The sequence below is a fragment of the Colletotrichum gloeosporioides genome (genome assembly GCF_011800055.1).
Source record: "Colletotrichum gloeosporioides strain Lc1 chromosome Unknown consensus_84, whole genome shotgun sequence".
In the NCBI taxonomy this organism is placed as follows: Eukaryota; Fungi; Ascomycota; class Sordariomycetes; order Glomerellales; family Glomerellaceae; genus Colletotrichum; species Colletotrichum gloeosporioides.
This window is the reverse complement of record NW_025544729.1, coordinates 449,583-465,737: the sequence shown is the minus strand read 5'-3', so window position 1 is coordinate 465,737 and position 16,155 is coordinate 449,583. Positions and strand designations below refer to the sequence as shown.

Genomic DNA, 16,155 nt, shown 5'->3' with positions numbered 1-16,155 from the left:
GCTTCTAACTCAGACTTTCTCCCCTCAACCCACCACACAGGACACTACTCTTTCCTTTCAACATCCAGTCCTACCTTGGACATAGCCTTGACCTACCTGCCCACAAACAACACATATCTGCTTACCTCTTCACTGCCCAGGTACAAAGGCCGGATACCGCCAGCACTCCTCGACCTCTTCCACAACTTCCCTCTCAGACTCGAGCAACCAACTCATCTAACCAGCTTCCTTGCAGAACCGAGTCCCTCGCCAAGCAACGCGCTCCTGCCTTCTTTTCTTCTGGCTCTCTGTTTCTCGAGCCTGAACTGGTCCTTCCCCCTCTTCACACCCCGCCATCGGCAGGCCTACCACGCTCGATTCTTCCTTCCTTTCTCTGTCTCCTTCCCCCACCAAATCTTTTCGAGCTTCCTTCCCTCGGTTACGGTCCTTTGGCCACAGCTTTAAATTCGCCGCACTCACCCAGCCGATTCCCTTTTCTTTTCCCATCACCACATCCACACAGACATCGCGCCAACACTTCACATCTGCGCAACAATACCTTCTTCATTGCCACCCTGCATCTCTACCTCAGCCATGTCTTCCTACACTTTGCCTGAGGAGCTCCGCCGTGTTCGCCAACCTGGTCAGTCCAGGCCTGGTAACAGTGCAAAGAAAATGCCCGAAAGGTAGGAATTCACCCCGCGTGCCTCGTCTCGACACAGCAGCGCGTCAATTATTTACAGGCTGACACCAGGTTAACAGCTTCCGTTGCGACCTCGGTGGCGAGTGGCGCCCTTGGGGTGCCTTCTCCAAACGTCAGCAGAAGCTTGTCACGGACAGACTCTCTCGTGGCGCGAACATCAATGCCGCCAACACGGGGATGATCTGCCGGCAGCACTCTGGCGAACCTGTCAAGGAGATTCAGTGTGAGGGGCCGTGCAACAAAATTCGTATTCTGGACGACTTCTCCAAGAACAACCGTACCAACGGAATTAATGTCAGTTGTTCCTGGAAATTCCTTGCTTTCCATAGAGCCATTCTGACTTTCTTTTAAGATCTGCAAGCATTGCCAGCACTGGACGAACACCCAGGAGCCAGGGTATGCCCCCTGGGCAGCTCCTGAGCAAACGCTGGACCCCGCCGAAAAACTGGATGACTTCGAGGGTCGTCTGCCAACTGAGCCGTCCGAGATATTCAACTTCCATCACGATGATCAGGTGAGATTTCCGAGTCAGTTTCATATCATTCCGCTAACCATATGTGTTAGCCTCTTGCCCCTATCACTGGCACTGATGGTGTCACTGCCCTCAATGGCTACCCCATCAGCGCGGCCAGCTCCTCAGTCACCCCGGACTACCGTCCCGTTGCTCGCGGCACCGACACGGCAAGTGTCACCTCTTCGGTTCGTGGCGCCGAGTCTGTGGTTTCGGCCGATACCAATCGATCTCGCCTGGAAGAGCTGGACAACGGCATGGCCGCCCTCTGGTTCAAGAATGCCCAAGAGGCTCAGCAGAAGCAGAAGCCCCAGCCCCAGCTCCAGCCCCAGTCTGCCGCTGTCACATTCAATGCCTGGGATTCGGCAGGTCGTCAACATGCCGTGAATAAGACCCCTACCATTCGGTCTGGTGGCTCTTCGGTCATGGGAGCGGCGGCAAACGCCCAGACAACACGCCAAGTTGCCCCGCGGAACAATGCCCAAGCCAACAACGTCTTCCGCGGGCAAAGCCGTCCCCAGACCATGGGAGGCCAGCCCAAGAGGAGTGGCTTCGGTTCGGCTCCAGTAAGTACCAATACCCATTTCGACATACGCTCGGTGGTCACTAACGTTTTTCGCAGGACAGACAGGGAGACCGTAAGCAGCTGTCCAGCAAGGAGCATCAAGATATGCAGAGGACTCTGCCGCAGCAGCAGCAGCAGCAGCGCATCATCCAAGGGCCTTACCAGGATGAAGACGACGAGGACGAGACATCTGACTAGGTCGTGCTTATCCTCGGTTCCGCTGCGTTTTCTCTTCTTCCTTTTCTCTTTCTCTTGTCTTCTAGTTTGGAGTGAGGACAGCATCTCGACGAACCATTCGAGAGGCCTGACGGGGTTCCGGGGGAAGGTTATTTTGCTTTTTTGGAAGGGGTTCGGCCTATACAGGAGACCGGCGGGCCAACAGGTCCAGCCCTGAAGCTATCACCATAGTTAGGTAGCATAATGCACAGGAATTGCAGATGGACAAATTCGTCTCTAATGAATGCACGCAATCATATATTCCAACAAGTTCAACGACAGAAGAGGCGGTATAAGAAAGACACGAAGATGCCACCGCCATCCGGTCTCGGTGGTATGAATGCGGCCTGTCCCTATTTACCCCGAAGACCATTCCCAGCCGGGGTTTGTTCTTTTAAAATGCCCTCCCAATCCTCATATCCAAAAAGTAAAGTATTGTGTGTGTGTGCCATACATCTCGCAGCATTGCTACGAGCACTCGCAAGCAGGGAATTCCAAACCAAGCACGCTGTTGGTTTACATTGCTTCGGCCGTCCCGACCCCGGCGTCAGTGATTGCATGCCAACCCAGCCCTTTTCTACCCGCGAGGAGGCAGATTTGAGAGTGAGTTGGGTGCACAACCATGGTGACCAGGCAGGAAGCAGCCACTAAATCATATTGCCCAGAAGTTCTTACAGGTCGCTGTCACGCTTGTAAAACCCTGGGTTGGCGTCGCCGCCCCGGTTCATCATCTCTTGGGCGTCGCCAACTTGCCGACGTTCCGTGATCTCGCGATCCTTGAGCCTCTTGTGCAAACTATACCTCAGCCCCAGCGTCAATCCTCGAGCGTTCCTATCCCTCATGACTGCTGGTCCCTATTGCAGGGGTTCTGATGAGCTGGACAGGCGGTTGAGATGGAGGTACACATCAGTGCCGTATCTGGTGCAGAGCGTTAGTCAGTCCGTCATAGATGACTGAATCATGTCGCAAGCAACTCACCCCTCCATGCTAATAAGCTTCAGGTCGCCGCCAAAGTACCGCGCATACAGACGCGAGATGGGCAGTCCGTACCCAAAGCCAGCCATCGGTGCCTTGAAATCGCTCTTATCGAAGTCCGGGTCCAGGTTCGGTGTCCTATCCACGGTGGTGTACATGTAGGTCCAGACCAGGGGAATGGCGCTTCTGGGGATGCCGCCGCCCTCGTCCGAGATCTTGATGGTAATGTCCTCTTTTCCTTCCGCGACAATAACCTTTGTCACGGGGAACTCCTGCTTGTCCTGGCCGTGCGTCTCGACGACGGCGCGGAGAGAGTTCTTTAGGGTCTCGAAAAGCATGTGCGACAAGTGCCCTGGCACATACATGAAGTTGATGTTCGGGTTGCACACAAGCTGGATCTTGGGGGCTTCGAAAAGGCCGTAGTGGTCCTCGCAAACGAAGCGCGCGTTTTCGATGGCTTCTTGGGCCAGGTCCTGAACATTTGTCTTTGTGCAGATAATGCCGACGTAAGTGGGGTCGCGGTGGTGGCTCTGGTCAGTCAGGGCAATGTGCTGACCGATGAGCATACGGATGCCTATGCGCGACATGTAGAAGCGATCGAGGAACGACTGAATGTTGTTGTCAATCTGCATGCGCTGTCTCTTGCGCTTATACTCCAGAATACCCTGCGCCATGGTCGTCACAACGCCATCGTGTCTCCTCTTGATCCCGTGGAGGGCCTTTGCGAATCTTTCGTTGTACAGCCGAAGCTCGGCGGGCCAGTCTCCGGTGTCGTCTACCATGGCGAAGTATCTCCGTGCGGCGACGGCCTTCTGTTTGTTGAAGCCATTGCCATTGTTGGTTTGCGGCAGAGATGCATATTGCCCCTCTTCGATACTCGGATTTCTCGTCGCCTCGGAAAGTAGAGCCTTGCCATAAGTCTTACTCGGCCTCAACAGTCTTTCCTTTGTGCTTCTATCCAAATCGGGTCGTGGCAGTTGTGTGAGTTCCTAATGCAAACGACCGGACGTCAGTGAGTCATGTTCCGTCATGCGTCATGCAAGCAGAGCCTCGACATACCTCGAACGACTGTGCGTACCAATCTTGCACACGCCTTACAGAAGGCATATCGTTGAGACCATCGGGAAGCTCGTCGAGTTCTTGAACGCGGTGGGCGAGGCGAATCGGTAGTTCCTCGGCGAGGAACTGCGATGCACGGAACAGAGTTCCTGGAGAGAGGCAAGTGGTCAGCGAGAAGGTCAAACGGCTCTAGACGAGGCTGATAGGCTTGGCGCATCGCGAGTGAAAGCAGGCGGCGCATGCGGAAGCCGCAGAAGGAGAGGCATGAGGCTGGTCGAGCGACTGGGAGGGGAGGGATAGACGTACCAACGGATGGCCTCTCACCAAACTGGACCATCTGCCTCAAGCTCACGCCAGTCGCCGGGAAACTGGCGTAATGCCTGATGGTGTCCATCAACTTGTCCGTCTTCTTCCACGACATGTTGGGCGACTATTGGGTAACCGGTGATTGACTGGTATTCCGGAGGTTCGAGTTGAGGCGACCCCGCGGGAGCGAGCTGGTCAGGGCCTTTACCGAGGCTTTGATATGACGCAGGGCAACATGGAACCTGGCAGGCAAGGCAGAGAGGGTCGATGTCGAGGGATTGTTCTCCAAGAAGTGAAAATGGACGAGGACTTCTAGTGCTGCATTGTCAATTGGGGATAGTGACAGAGGTCGCGTGCGAGCAGCGCTACTCGAAAAGGTGTTTCGAGTAGGTTATTTCTGGCAATGGAGATGGAGACGGAGCAGCGGCGGGATGTTGCGAGAGAGCTTTGGAGTGCAGTGCCGGGAACAGCCTGAGCAAGGCCGCGGCCGGGCCAGGAACTTTCTCTCCACTGAGGAGACTGAGCCGGCAAAGGTACGCTGCTACTTTCCCCGACTCGGCGTCATAGGCCCCTGCGGAGGTCGTTCGATGGTAGCGCGATACATGTGTGGGTTAGCCGACTTGGAGAGGTGCGCTTCGAAACAAGTCCCCGGTGGTGTCCGCTCGTCAGTGTTTAGCCCGAGGTTTTGTTTTTTTGATCTTCAAAGCCTCCGAGCAGAGAGAGCCTCTTGTCTATATTTACTCGATGTTGACTCCTGGTTTCACAGTCAGGGTTGTTGAGCAGTTGCTTGTCGAGTGTACTTTGGTAACACCCGGAACTGCCAAGAGCCTCAGCTTCAGCCGTCTGCGGGTTTGGAACCTTGGAGTCAGTGTCAGCCAGCCTGGTAGGTAGACACTCTAGCATGGGAGATACACTGAGCAACTGACTGAGGTGGTGTGGAAAAAGGCGCCTCAAAGTGATGGTCACCTCAAAGCCTCGAAGTGCAAGTAAGCTTGACACATGTGACCGGCAGAAGGGAAGTTGACCGCCAATGTACCGCACTAGCAATTTCGGTCGCACGCGACCCGTCCACTGAACCGACGACCGCGGTGGAGGGGTTCTGGTCCAGCAGCAAGCAGCAGCAGCTTTCCCCGTGTGCTTCCTGGTAGCCGAACAAAAAAAGGCTGCCCGTGGGCGGGATGGCTGACTGTCCATCCCTTCCCTTCCCCCACATCACACAATGCAACGCAACGCAACACCACTGCGAGCTCGATGCAGCGGCAGCCTCAATGCCGCTCAGACCGCCCCCGCCCGCCGCAGAATCCCGGTCCACGTCCCTCCTCCTGCCTCGCCCAGTGCCAGTGTGTGTGGTCTCCCCTTCCCTCGATGTCCCCTCCAGCGCCTCCTAGTCTCCAAGACCTGCCCTTGGCTAAGGTACTGAGAATGTGGGCAGCTCCTGCCAGCTCAGTGTCCACGTCCCCCCTGCGGTCACATGCAAGGCGCCACAATTCTTCAAGCTTGCCCAGCCAGTCACAGCCCTTCGCTTGCCGACTCCAGCCTTCACCAGCCCCCGACACGAACTGGACGCCTCTCATCGCGTCCAACGCGCCAGAGACAAAGGAGCCATACTCTCACTCGAATGCATTGGTTGGCTTCCTGACCGACACACCTCATCACACCTTACCGCAGCTAACCTGCAGCTACCAACCCCAAAATTCAGATTCCCATTCACAGCCAAGCGCCCGCGCACACAATTCGGCCTCTCGGAACCCATTCGGAAATACTACACTAAGTGACTACCTACCTACGGATTGATACCTGACTCTGGGCGATTGGTAGCGCAGCTCTCCCGCTTTGTCACCCGTTGCGCATGCAGCCCTGACCCGACTCGGGACTCATAGTCGCATTGCTTCCCTCTAATCGCGTCAACCTACTCCTTTGATCATCCTCCCTCCAAAAGAGGACTTGGGAGGAGGCTAAAGACCCGGTTTTTTGGTTGGCCCGTCGCCGCCCAAAGCACTCCCAAAACACTTCAATGCACAGCTATGCCGGACGTCAGGTCGGATTCGGGGCTGGGCCTACGTTTTATCGACTTGAACGACAATGAGGACGACAACAGTCCATGCAAAGGTCTGAGGCGTCTGAGAAGCCATGACCGTGCCGTCAAACTACCGCCTCCTTCGACGCCGCACGTTGCCACGCCTAAACCCTCCTCACCGCAAGCCTCATCGCCCTCTCTACCCTCAACTCTGAGTTTCCGCGGCTTCTCACCGCTGTCACCGCCGCGCAAACAGTTTTCCACCACCAGCCAGCAATTCTCGACGCCAGTTGCTAAGAGCCCCTTGGCCCGATCCTGGACTGAAGACGACCTCACGGCATCCGTTCATTCAGACGAAAATGGCACCCAGACCACCAGGGACACTCTTGGTCTAGTCCAGCGACTCAACGAATTAGCGGAAAAGCTGCTGGCTGGCGAGGAAGTGCCGGACACCAGCGTTAGCGCCATGCATGGCAAGCTTGATGAGATCGAAGGTGTCATGACTGGCGAGGTTCATGTGGCTCAAGAGACACCCCAAGGCAAGCCTAAGACGTGGCCCGCGGTTGAGCAGATTGAGCAAGAGCATGAGTCTTTGTGGACCTCGCCATCGCCCTCCTGGTTTCGCTCTGGACTATCGGATATTTCACCCTCATGGCGGAGCTCATTCAGACGAGACACCCCTTCCCCTGAACCTACGATTGAGAAGAAACCCGCTGTCGACGCTTTCCGCATCGCGTCTGAGGCGGCCAAGCTCAACATCGAATTGGAAACCCTCATGACGAACCTTAAGGCCCGACAAGAGGAATCGGAGGTGAGAATTAGAGTGAATGACTCATGAGACGGTAACTGACAATTGTCCAGCACATCCACCAGCTACTTGTCACCCGCGCTGAACGCGCAGCACAACGCATCATTTTTCTTCAGTCAAGAGTCCGGAATTTGTATGTGCCTCAGCGCTCGGCAACCCAGCACCGTTACTGACTCATCACAGGGAAGAAGAGCTTCAAGAAAACGACTCGGAGCTCACTTACCTTCGTCTGGGTCTCAAGGCCATTGAAGTACAGCTACCCTTGGATGTCGATCCCGACCTCAACCAGAGTATTCTGAACTGGAAGGCCGACTGGACTGCTCTCAAACGAAAACGCGCCAAGAACAAGAGCTATGATCGCTCGGCTTACAGCACACCTCTCGGCACACCGATACGACCCCCGCGATGACCCCCTTCCCAGACTTGTTTTTACCCTTCTGCTTTCTTTCAAGCGTGACGAATTAAAGACATGAATGAGTGATGAAGCCATAAAAGCATCGAGTACGGTTACGGACTGAGCATAGAGCATGGTGTTTGGGGAACAACGGATACCCTGTCCAGCAAGCAAGCGAGCGAGCAAGCAAGAAATTTTCGCATTTCTTTAGGGTCTTTTACGTCTTTACGACAGACAAAATTATGGATACTCAAAAGTCACGAATCCAGTTATTGTTCGTTGGCTCCGGCTTTCCGAGTCAATTTCATCCTCAATACGTTTAGAGAACTTGGTGCTTGTGACATGATAAGCAGTGTTGTTTCTGGCCGCGGGAACTAACCAGCCAGGCCACCTAGACATGATACACCAACTTCGTGCCGCTGACTTTGCCCTCCCTGACGAGATCGAGACCCTTGAGTACGCCGCCGAGACCACTCCCACCCTCATCCACAGTCGGTTTGTGGGGCACAATCTTTCCCTCCGCGAGCAGTTTCTCCGTATCCGCCACAAACTTCTTTGCGAAATCCAAATCCGCCGGATCCGCGGGCAATGAAAGCGGTCCGAACTGGAACGCCTCCCCGATGGCAGAATACGCCAGCTTCAGCTTCAGTGTCACCTTGTCGTTGATCGCCGACACGAGCTCCTCCGGCACGAACCGAAGGGCGGAGTAGACGCCGCCTGCCTCGCCAAAAGCGTTGACGCAGATCTTGGCAGTTGCCTCTGTGGAGATGCAGTCGAGCACGTTCTTCAGCTGTCCGGCGCCGGCGTGCTTTTTGATGTCCTCGACGACGGTGTCGGAATGGTAATCCAGGACGACGTCGGCGCCCAGCTTCTTGAGGTAGTCAAAGTTGTGAGCCGAAGCAGTCGTGATGACGAACAGGCCGGCGAGCTTGGCGTACTGGATAGCCAGCGATCCCGTCGCCGTGCTGCCGCCATAGATGAGGACCGGCAGCTTCTCCGTGGCGGGGCTGTCGAGGTAAGGCACGTCGAGGCTCTGGAAGAGGGCCTGGCCCGCCGTGACCACGCCGAGGCCGAAGGTCGCGGCCTCCTCGAAGCTGACACTGTCCGGGATGCGCAGCTGCAGGTCCGCCTTGACGGTGATGTACTCTGCAAACGTGCCGTCCTCGTGGTGGAGGGCGTTGGAGCCGTGGGCGAACCCGGCGACGCGGTCACCCTTTTTGAAAGCCTTGCTGGCCTTGGGGCCGACCTCGTCGACGGTGCCGGCGTAGTCGCAGCCGACGCGTGCGCCCACGGATGCGAAAGTGTCAATGTGCAGTACGTCAGTGGGGTTCAGGGCGACGGCTGCGACTTTGACGATCAGGTAGTCCTCTCTGAGCTTGGGGATGGGGGCCTCGACGATTTCGGCTTTTCCCGGGCCTTGGATGACGATGGAGTGGTTTCCAGACATTTTGGGCAGACAGTGTTGAATCTTTGAATGAAATGTGTGATGATCTTGTTGGTGCAGAGGAGAGAGCTCAAGGGAGTCGTCGAGGCTTGACTTATATCATTGCTCGTCACTTACACAACCTTCCCTTCCCTGGGTTTCGTTGCACCGTCGGATAGACCATGCTACCAATGCGTTGAACTTAGTATAGCCTTCGTCCGATTGGATCAGAGTTCATCACCAGATGTCGTGATGTTTAGGTGGACAGTACTGACAAGGTATAGACAATTCATGATGAATGGAACGATGTGGACGACGATGACAAAGACAATACTGACAGCCACAACGACACAAACACCGGAGATATCTACAACAGACAAGCCGAAGACAAGGATAAGGAATATGTGATGGTATCGATAGGACAAAAGACGGGCCATTTCTATGCCGCAGCCCGGGTGCTGGACGGCAGCTAGACCGATCCGGCAGCCCAAGACCCACCCCGTCGGCGGTCGGTGCATCCTGTTGAACGGCCCCACCACAGTTGAGACGATTATTAAACATCCCTGGACATTCGAATCACCTCGGCCGGGTCGAAATGAAGCTTAAATTCGTCAACGGCCGTTGCTTTTGGCGTCTTAATTAGGTTCTTACAAATCAAGTGACGCATAGCTTCCTGACGAATACGCGTATATGACTACGGGGATCAGTAATACGATTTGAATGCCACGGCACGCTCCATGCGGTGATGGTGATGTTCACAATTTTGAAAAGAAAAGGCATTGATGCAAAACTGACAATATCAATCATTCCAAATCATCATGTTCTCACCAATACTTAAGCGGAAGCTGTTGTCGTCACTGACAGCAGACATAACCACACAGCAGAAGCAGAGTTGACATCTCACACCTTCAGACTCAATTTTGAGCATTAACATTGAAGAATCTGGACATGGCAAGCTCAAAGCAAAGAACCATCCTCATCTCTGGGTATGAAAAACACTTGAAGGTCACTTCCATTGAGAACAGCGATACTGACACTGGTAACTCTGATAGCTGCACCGAAGGAGGTGCCGGCAATGCTCTGGCGCTCGCATTCGCCGCCGCGGGCCTTCGAGTCTTCGCAACCGCCCGTTCACTCAAGTCCATGAAGAACCTGCAAAACCAGAAGAACATTGAGACTTTCACGCTCGACGTGACGAGCCAAGACAGCATCAACAACATCAAGGCTGAGATCTCAAATCTAACCGGGGGAACGCTGGATATCCTCTACAACAACGCCGGTGCTCGTACGTCTCGTCATCCTGCCCCCCTTTGACACTATGCTAAAGAATATCTATCAGTGTATGAGTCACCCGCAATCGAAGCAGACTCCGATCGCGTCCGGAAAATGTTCGACGCCAACGTCTTCGGCCTGTTCGACATGGTGACGGCCTTCACGCCCCTCCTCCTGGCCGCAGTGCCCAACTCCAGCACACCTCCCACAATCGTCAACGTCGCCTCCGTCCTGGCACGCCTCCCGGGGCCCTTCACGTCCGGCTACAACGCCAGCAAAGCTGCCGTGGCGTCGTACTCAGACACCCTCCGCCTCGAGGTCAGCCCCCTGGGCCTCAAGGTGTTGACGGTGTACATGGGCGAGGTCTCGACGGCCATCATCCAGGCGGACAATGTCAAGTTTGCGCCGGACAGCGTGTACGCCGACACGGAGGCCAAGATCAGGGAGAGGAGCGCCACGCACGAGAAGACCACGATGAAGCCCGAAGAGTTTGCGCGCCAGGTCGTGCCGGAGGTCTTGAGCGCCAAGAGCCCCTATGTCTGGAAGGGCACCAATGCCTTCATCGTCTGGTTGCTGAATGCGTTTGGGCCGAGGACGGTGTTTGACAGTACCATGAATGGCGCCTCTGGGCTAAGTGACCAGACGATCAGGAAGAAGATATTCCAGAGGGGGCAGGACAAGTTGAAGACTGCCTAGATAGACGCATTGGAGTTGTCGCAGGCGTGAACGTTTATGAGTAAATGTGGGATTGGTTACATTTGGTTGAAATCAATACGGTTGTCCTTTACACTTCATCTCGTTTCAATAGACTAGTGTTGGAGAAGCATGGCGAGTTGAAATTAGTATTGAGCTTTTCAGTGAGTTGGGTAATATCGTACGGGCAGGTCTACGACCAATCGCCGTTGACGGGAAAAAATCTAAACCATTATTCAAACACCAGTTCCAGATGATCCGACTGGCTTGGGTCCCATCATAACTCGTGGTGGCTGGGCTCTCATAGCGCTGCCCACAAACCTGTCCACGCTCCAGCTCCGCGCCTCGTCGTCCTTGGTCGAGACGAAAGCATGATGTTTGCTTTGCTGAGCGGCCTCCCAGAGTTTTGCCATTGGGTACTCGTTCTCGTGAAAGCGCCGCGCCTCGTAAAACTTGTTAACAAGTTGCTGCAGCCGAACGCGCATGTAGCCTCTGTAGCCGCTGGCTGGCTCTGTCGAGGTCGATCCCTGGGTGGCGACAGCAGGGGCAAGTGTCTCCTTCGATTCGTCGTAATCGGGCTCGACTGCCCAAACCCACATGTCGTCGACCAGTCCACTTCCAGAGACGACTGAATCCGCGCTGTCTTTGTCCACAACCACAAACACGTTCTGGAGGATGCCGTCCGTCAAACCGCCACGTTCAGCCTGCGTGCTCGCGGTGTCAGTCTCCCGTTCCTGCCTCTGCCTCTTGGGCGCTCGGTCTCGAATGGATTTGAAATATTCACGCAGTTTCTGAAACTTGGCAGCGCGTTCATCGTCGGCCTTCTCATCAGTACCCTCTTTTTCTCTGCCGCCGTCCTCGCTATTCTTCTCGTCCTTTGTGTCCTCGTCTGCAGTGATATTTGCGGGCCACTGAAGACTTTGCAACCTCCACATGTTGTTGATGGCACTGCTCCCTGCTCCGATCGCATCTCGGCCATGGAAGAAAATCCCGTCTCGACGGCACATATAGTCCTCAACGTCTTCGTCGTCGGCAAAGGCTTCAGGATCGACAAAAATGCCATATCCCCAATGCTTCTCGCCCTTTTCCTCATCCCATAGGCGCCTCACCCAAGGAGCCGCCCTGGCCAGAATAGACCTTTCGGCTTCTTGCTTCTGCCTCGCCCTCCACGCCTCGTTCTCGCGCCGCCAGTGCTCAGCAAAGGCATTTTCGATAGCCTTCTCCTCGTTTTCCGCGTACAGCGGATGCCGCACCGCCTTGAGGCGTTTGTCAGCTTCATTGAACTCTTCCTCGGAAACACGATGGGGCCCGGATATCAGTCCGTGAGCCAAAGTCACCTCGTGCTCTTCGTCAGACGAGATTTCCAGCCAGTAGCGGTTCTTGAGCAAGGAGACTTCAGTCGCAGACAGCTGTGCTGGGGTCTCTGCCGCGCGCTTGAGTAGGTCCTTCTCGCTATGTGTGGACGACTTTGCAATGTTGGCAGCTTGAGTGTCTGGATCCGGGAAATCGAGAACACGCCGCTGGTCTTGGGCAGCGAGTGTCGGCGAGCCTTCATCTTGAGATGATATGGATTTCTCCCATTCTGGAAAAGACTGGATCAGGTCATCGGCGTTGTCGAGCTTGCGGATGACCCGCATGAAAGATCGGATTTGGTTATCCATGACTGCAGAGGATGGTGTGAACAACACCAGGTAGCGACTGAGAGGGGATGAATGGGCTCAACGATCTGAACAGCGAAGAAGTAATCATGGAAGTTGTTCCATGTCGTAGATGTGAGTTGGCAAACAAAAGTTCCCTCGAGGCGCTCGACTGAAGAGCAGTGAGCCCGGTGCCGCTATCCCTGCAGCCTGCAGGTACCGGTGTACCACGCGGCCGCTATATTAGTTCGCCGGGAGGGTGTGATTTGCCCCGCCGTTAGCGTGCTGTACGGGGCTATGGGTACCTAACGCTAGTGGAAACCTCCCTGAACATTCCCGGGAATAACCTGTTGGCCGTCGAGCGTATTCTGCTGCCTAGTCCGTCCCCTCTTCGGCCCTCCCACATCTTGTTAACCGCATGGTTCGGGGAGCAGAGACTGACTATTATGCCTACTTTGTCATCATACCTGCTTCAAACGAAATAAATCATGTTGTAACTAGAGAGGCCCGTCTATGTAAGACATAGCATGTCATATAAAGCCAGTAATACGTAGAAACCACGACGACGAGAGAGACGACGACAAGGACAGAGATAAAGACCACAAGAACTGCAGGTAAAGGGTCAATAATAAGGACTATGGAAATATAGCCGTAATAGTACAAGAAGAATGATATCCATGAGAAGACACTAATATGTACCTAGAAATATCAACAACATGGAGAGCTTCGTGATTAATGCTAATGTCAATGACCAAAGATCCAACTCGATGAGCCCCTGAAACTTCAATGGTCCTAAAACGATTCAATCGCAACACAGTGACGTGACCGCTTATGAACACTCGTTGGATTCAGTTCCTATGCAGTAGGCATAGTCTGCCAACAGCCCTTGACACTCACCGGCCGTCGTGTTCACCGCTGGATTCATCTGATAGAAGCAGGCAAGAGAGATACCAGCGTTATTCGCCATGTCAGCACAGTAGACGTTATCTGACTGAAGAATCCAGTCGTCGCAGTCAGCAGGGATTCCTGTTTGCGTAGGGCCTGGGGCGGTGGCGGACGACGCGCTTGTAGTCGTCGCCGTGGCAGTGTTGGTCGCCGTTGCTGTTGCAGTCGCCAACGCTGTTGTGTCCGTACCGGTCCCTTGCGCCATACATATGTAGTCGCCGGCAATGCTGGGGAAATACAAGTTAGCGGTCAGTCTTCTCTTTCCCATGACCAAGGTCACTTACAGGCCGGAGCAATCTGTCTTCACGTCTGGATTCCAGGCATATAGATCATCAACTGAGACTCCCCAACGATCTGCAATGTCGGCGCACGTGTCGTTCGCTATGAGCAGAAAGGTTAGCTGAGGAGCTATACAGGGGTAACCAAAAGTGAAATGCGTGCTCAGGTTGTAGCAATTACGCGTAAGACTTACCAACAACGAAGTAGAAGTCAGTACATCCTGCTACCATTCCGCTCTGGTAAGGTGTCGGCGTCGGATTGTAACTAGTGGCTGTCACGGGGTATGCCGGCACGGAGCTGACGGTGTAGGAAACATATGTGGTCGAGTTGGTTGCGCCTGTTGTCTTGCCAGTGGTGTTGACTGGCGGGAACGTCCAGGCCTCGATCGTTGAATACGTGGTGGCGTAGCAGCTCTCCGGAGCCGTGGTAGTCCCGCCGATACAGGGGTTCGCCGAAGTCGAGCTGCCCCCGTATCCGGCGTAGGTCGAAATGTCACCCACTGGCTGTACACAGTAGCTGTAGTCCAAGTACAAGTTGTTGCATGAGGTGCTGTTGATCTCTGGGTTGAGGAAGTAAAAGTCTGCCAGCGAGATGCTGTATATCTGCGTGATAGAGGCGCATGTATCGCCGTCGGCAACCTGATAGTACTTGCTACAGATCGTATTGGTGCCCTCGACGACATTGGTCGGCACAGGGGCTGTTGTCGCCGTTGCTGCCGCCCCTGTCGCCGAGACCACCGGCGTCTCCCCAGGATACGTGACGCATATCTGGTTCCCGATGAGAAGTTCGAGATTCTCACATCCATTGCTTATATCGATGTTCCACGAAACAAGTTGGGCAATGGAGAACGTGCCGTTAGATGCCTCAGCCAGGGCCCAGCATGTATCGTTCTGTTGCACCGTGTACACTTCACAGGTGTGAGGCATACAGAGCGAGGTGCCAGCCGTAGGGAAGTCGGTGCAGCCGGCCTCCAAGTTATTGAAGTACAGCAATTCGCTGGTAGACACCTGCTGTGAAATGCTTATGGAGTGACAGTCATCGTCTGCTTGAACCGTGTAGTTGCTCACGCAGGCGTTGGACGGTGTAGCAGATGACGTTGTTGTTGCTGTCGCCGTGGCTGTAGCATTAACGTAGAGAGGTGTCGGCGATGTGATGGGATATCCAGTGGCCTTACAAGACGAGGTCATGGATGAAAAGTTGGATGCCAGCTCATCATCGTAGACCATGGCACTGCCCAGCTGGATCTGGTATGTTCCAAGGACGCAGTCGCTGCAGGCTTCGTCAGATGCGTTCCCGCTTGCCCAAGAGTCAAATATTGGCTGGCAAAAGTCTCCTGTGCTCGCGTCACGTCGACATGTGTAATTGTATGCCCACAGCAACACATCGATCGTGGCGGTGATGGGGTAGGTCATCCCCTCAAGCGCCATGGTGTCCGAGGAACACGCATCTGCTTGAGCAATGCGTTGTGACTCAAGCGACTGGAGACAGTCCGAGTTACAGATTTCCGTCAAGTCATCGCTGCTGGGAAAGTAGCCGCCGAAAGCAATGCTCGGAAGGTTTCTGTCACAAGTGACTTCAGTCGTGAATGTTGCACTGTGAGCATGATATTGTTAATAAAGTCTCTGGTCGTAGTTCTTCTACTGAGAGCAATGAGATAGACCGGAGAGGCTTACTTGCAGCTACTTGAGATATTAGCTGGCGCAGGTAGAGAGACCGAAATGCTCGTCTGCGAACCGTTGCTACCAACAAAGACTTGTCCGAAGGCCAAGGGAAGCAGGCAAGCGCCCGTTGCCAGCAAAGAGTATCCCAAAGAGGACATTGTAACCTGAACGACACTCAAGAAGATGTTGAGGAACTACACGTCAATTGGAATGGGAGACCTCCTCATCCCATCATAAACGTGAATGGTAGAATGGGCAAAACTCGACGTCTCAGGCACCAGCGAGGGCCTTGCCGTAATGGGCGCACATATGTTGCATCGCGCGAAGGCATGATTCCCGACAACCGCATCAAGCGGCAGCGTGAGCTACAGTCAGGCTTGTAAGAGCAGAATGGAGCCTCATTTCGGCGCCAAGTCGGGAGGATTCATATGTTGGTTTGTCCCGCAGCTGGCCTTACGCGGCATCGTTCGTGACCGGGGTTGTTGACCCTGTTCGAGTAAGCACTTGTCCAGGATGGGAGCGGGACGCGTGCATTCAAGCTTCTTCCCCTGGTCTGTCTCCACATTCCCCGTCTGCAGTTGAGCGGTCCATCACGGCTTAGAACAGACAATAAGATGAAGTTAAATTGAAGCTTCCTTTCTCCGGGGCGGATCGGGAGATATTGACGGCAATCCTGTGTAAGTGTGATGCCTAGACGCCGGCCAGCCGGGCT

The 16,155-nt window shown here is 54.5% G+C and overlaps 7 protein-coding genes across 7 annotated transcripts; 3 read left to right on the top strand and 4 right to left on the bottom strand.

The window, feature by feature from the left end:
* Positions 1-573: 573 nt before the first annotated feature.
* GCG54_00002199 (uncharacterized protein) lies at positions 574-1,956 on the top strand (the record flags this gene model as incomplete). The annotated part of the gene is made up of 5 exons (XM_045402295.1): positions 574-665; positions 742-976; positions 1,035-1,196; positions 1,247-1,759; positions 1,816-1,956. The coding sequence occupies 5 exons, from the start codon at positions 574-576 to the stop codon at positions 1,954-1,956; spliced, it is 1,143 nt and encodes a 380-aa protein (XP_045258657.1).
* A 689-nt stretch (positions 1,957-2,645) lies between these two features.
* On the bottom strand, positions 2,646-4,429 carry GCG54_00002198 ([Pyruvate dehydrogenase (acetyl-transferring)] kinase; the record flags this gene model as incomplete). Its single annotated transcript, XM_045402294.1, has 5 exons — positions 2,646-2,828; positions 2,880-2,892; positions 2,953-3,938; positions 4,009-4,157; positions 4,315-4,429. The coding sequence occupies 5 exons, from the start codon at positions 4,427-4,429 to the stop codon at positions 2,646-2,648; spliced, it is 1,446 nt and encodes a 481-aa protein (XP_045258656.1).
* A 1,909-nt stretch (positions 4,430-6,338) lies between these two features.
* GCG54_00002197 (uncharacterized protein) lies at positions 6,339-7,548 on the top strand (the record flags this gene model as incomplete). The annotated part of the gene is made up of 3 exons (XM_045402293.1): positions 6,339-7,142; positions 7,193-7,272; positions 7,323-7,548. 3 exons carry the CDS (start codon positions 6,339-6,341, stop codon positions 7,546-7,548), a joined length of 1,110 nt encoding a protein of 369 aa, XP_045258655.1.
* Positions 7,549-7,924: 376 nt separating this feature from the next.
* Positions 7,925-8,980, bottom strand: GCG54_00002196 (Protein TOXD; the record flags this gene model as incomplete). The annotated part of the gene is made up of 1 exon (XM_045402292.1): positions 7,925-8,980. The coding sequence occupies one exon, from the start codon at positions 8,978-8,980 to the stop codon at positions 7,925-7,927; it is 1,056 nt and encodes a 351-aa protein (XP_045258654.1).
* Positions 8,981-9,904: 924 nt separating this feature from the next.
* GCG54_00002195 (Short-chain dehydrogenase cctT) lies at positions 9,905-10,924 on the top strand (the record flags this gene model as incomplete). The annotated part of the gene is made up of 2 exons (XM_045402291.1): positions 9,905-10,241; positions 10,296-10,924. The coding sequence occupies 2 exons, from the start codon at positions 9,905-9,907 to the stop codon at positions 10,922-10,924; spliced, it is 966 nt and encodes a 321-aa protein (XP_045258653.1).
* A 233-nt stretch (positions 10,925-11,157) lies between these two features.
* On the bottom strand, positions 11,158-12,582 carry GCG54_00002194 (uncharacterized protein; the record flags this gene model as incomplete). The annotated part of the gene is made up of 1 exon (XM_045402290.1): positions 11,158-12,582. The coding sequence occupies one exon, from the start codon at positions 12,580-12,582 to the stop codon at positions 11,158-11,160; it is 1,425 nt and encodes a 474-aa protein (XP_045258652.1).
* Positions 12,583-13,387: 805 nt separating this feature from the next.
* On the bottom strand, positions 13,388-15,601 carry GCG54_00002193 (LysM domain-containing protein; the record flags this gene model as incomplete). Its single annotated transcript, XM_045402289.1, has 4 exons — positions 13,388-13,730; positions 13,788-13,884; positions 13,976-15,375; positions 15,456-15,601. 4 exons carry the CDS (start codon positions 15,599-15,601, stop codon positions 13,388-13,390), a joined length of 1,986 nt encoding a protein of 661 aa, XP_045258651.1.
* Between the last annotated feature and the right edge of the window lie 554 nt (positions 15,602-16,155).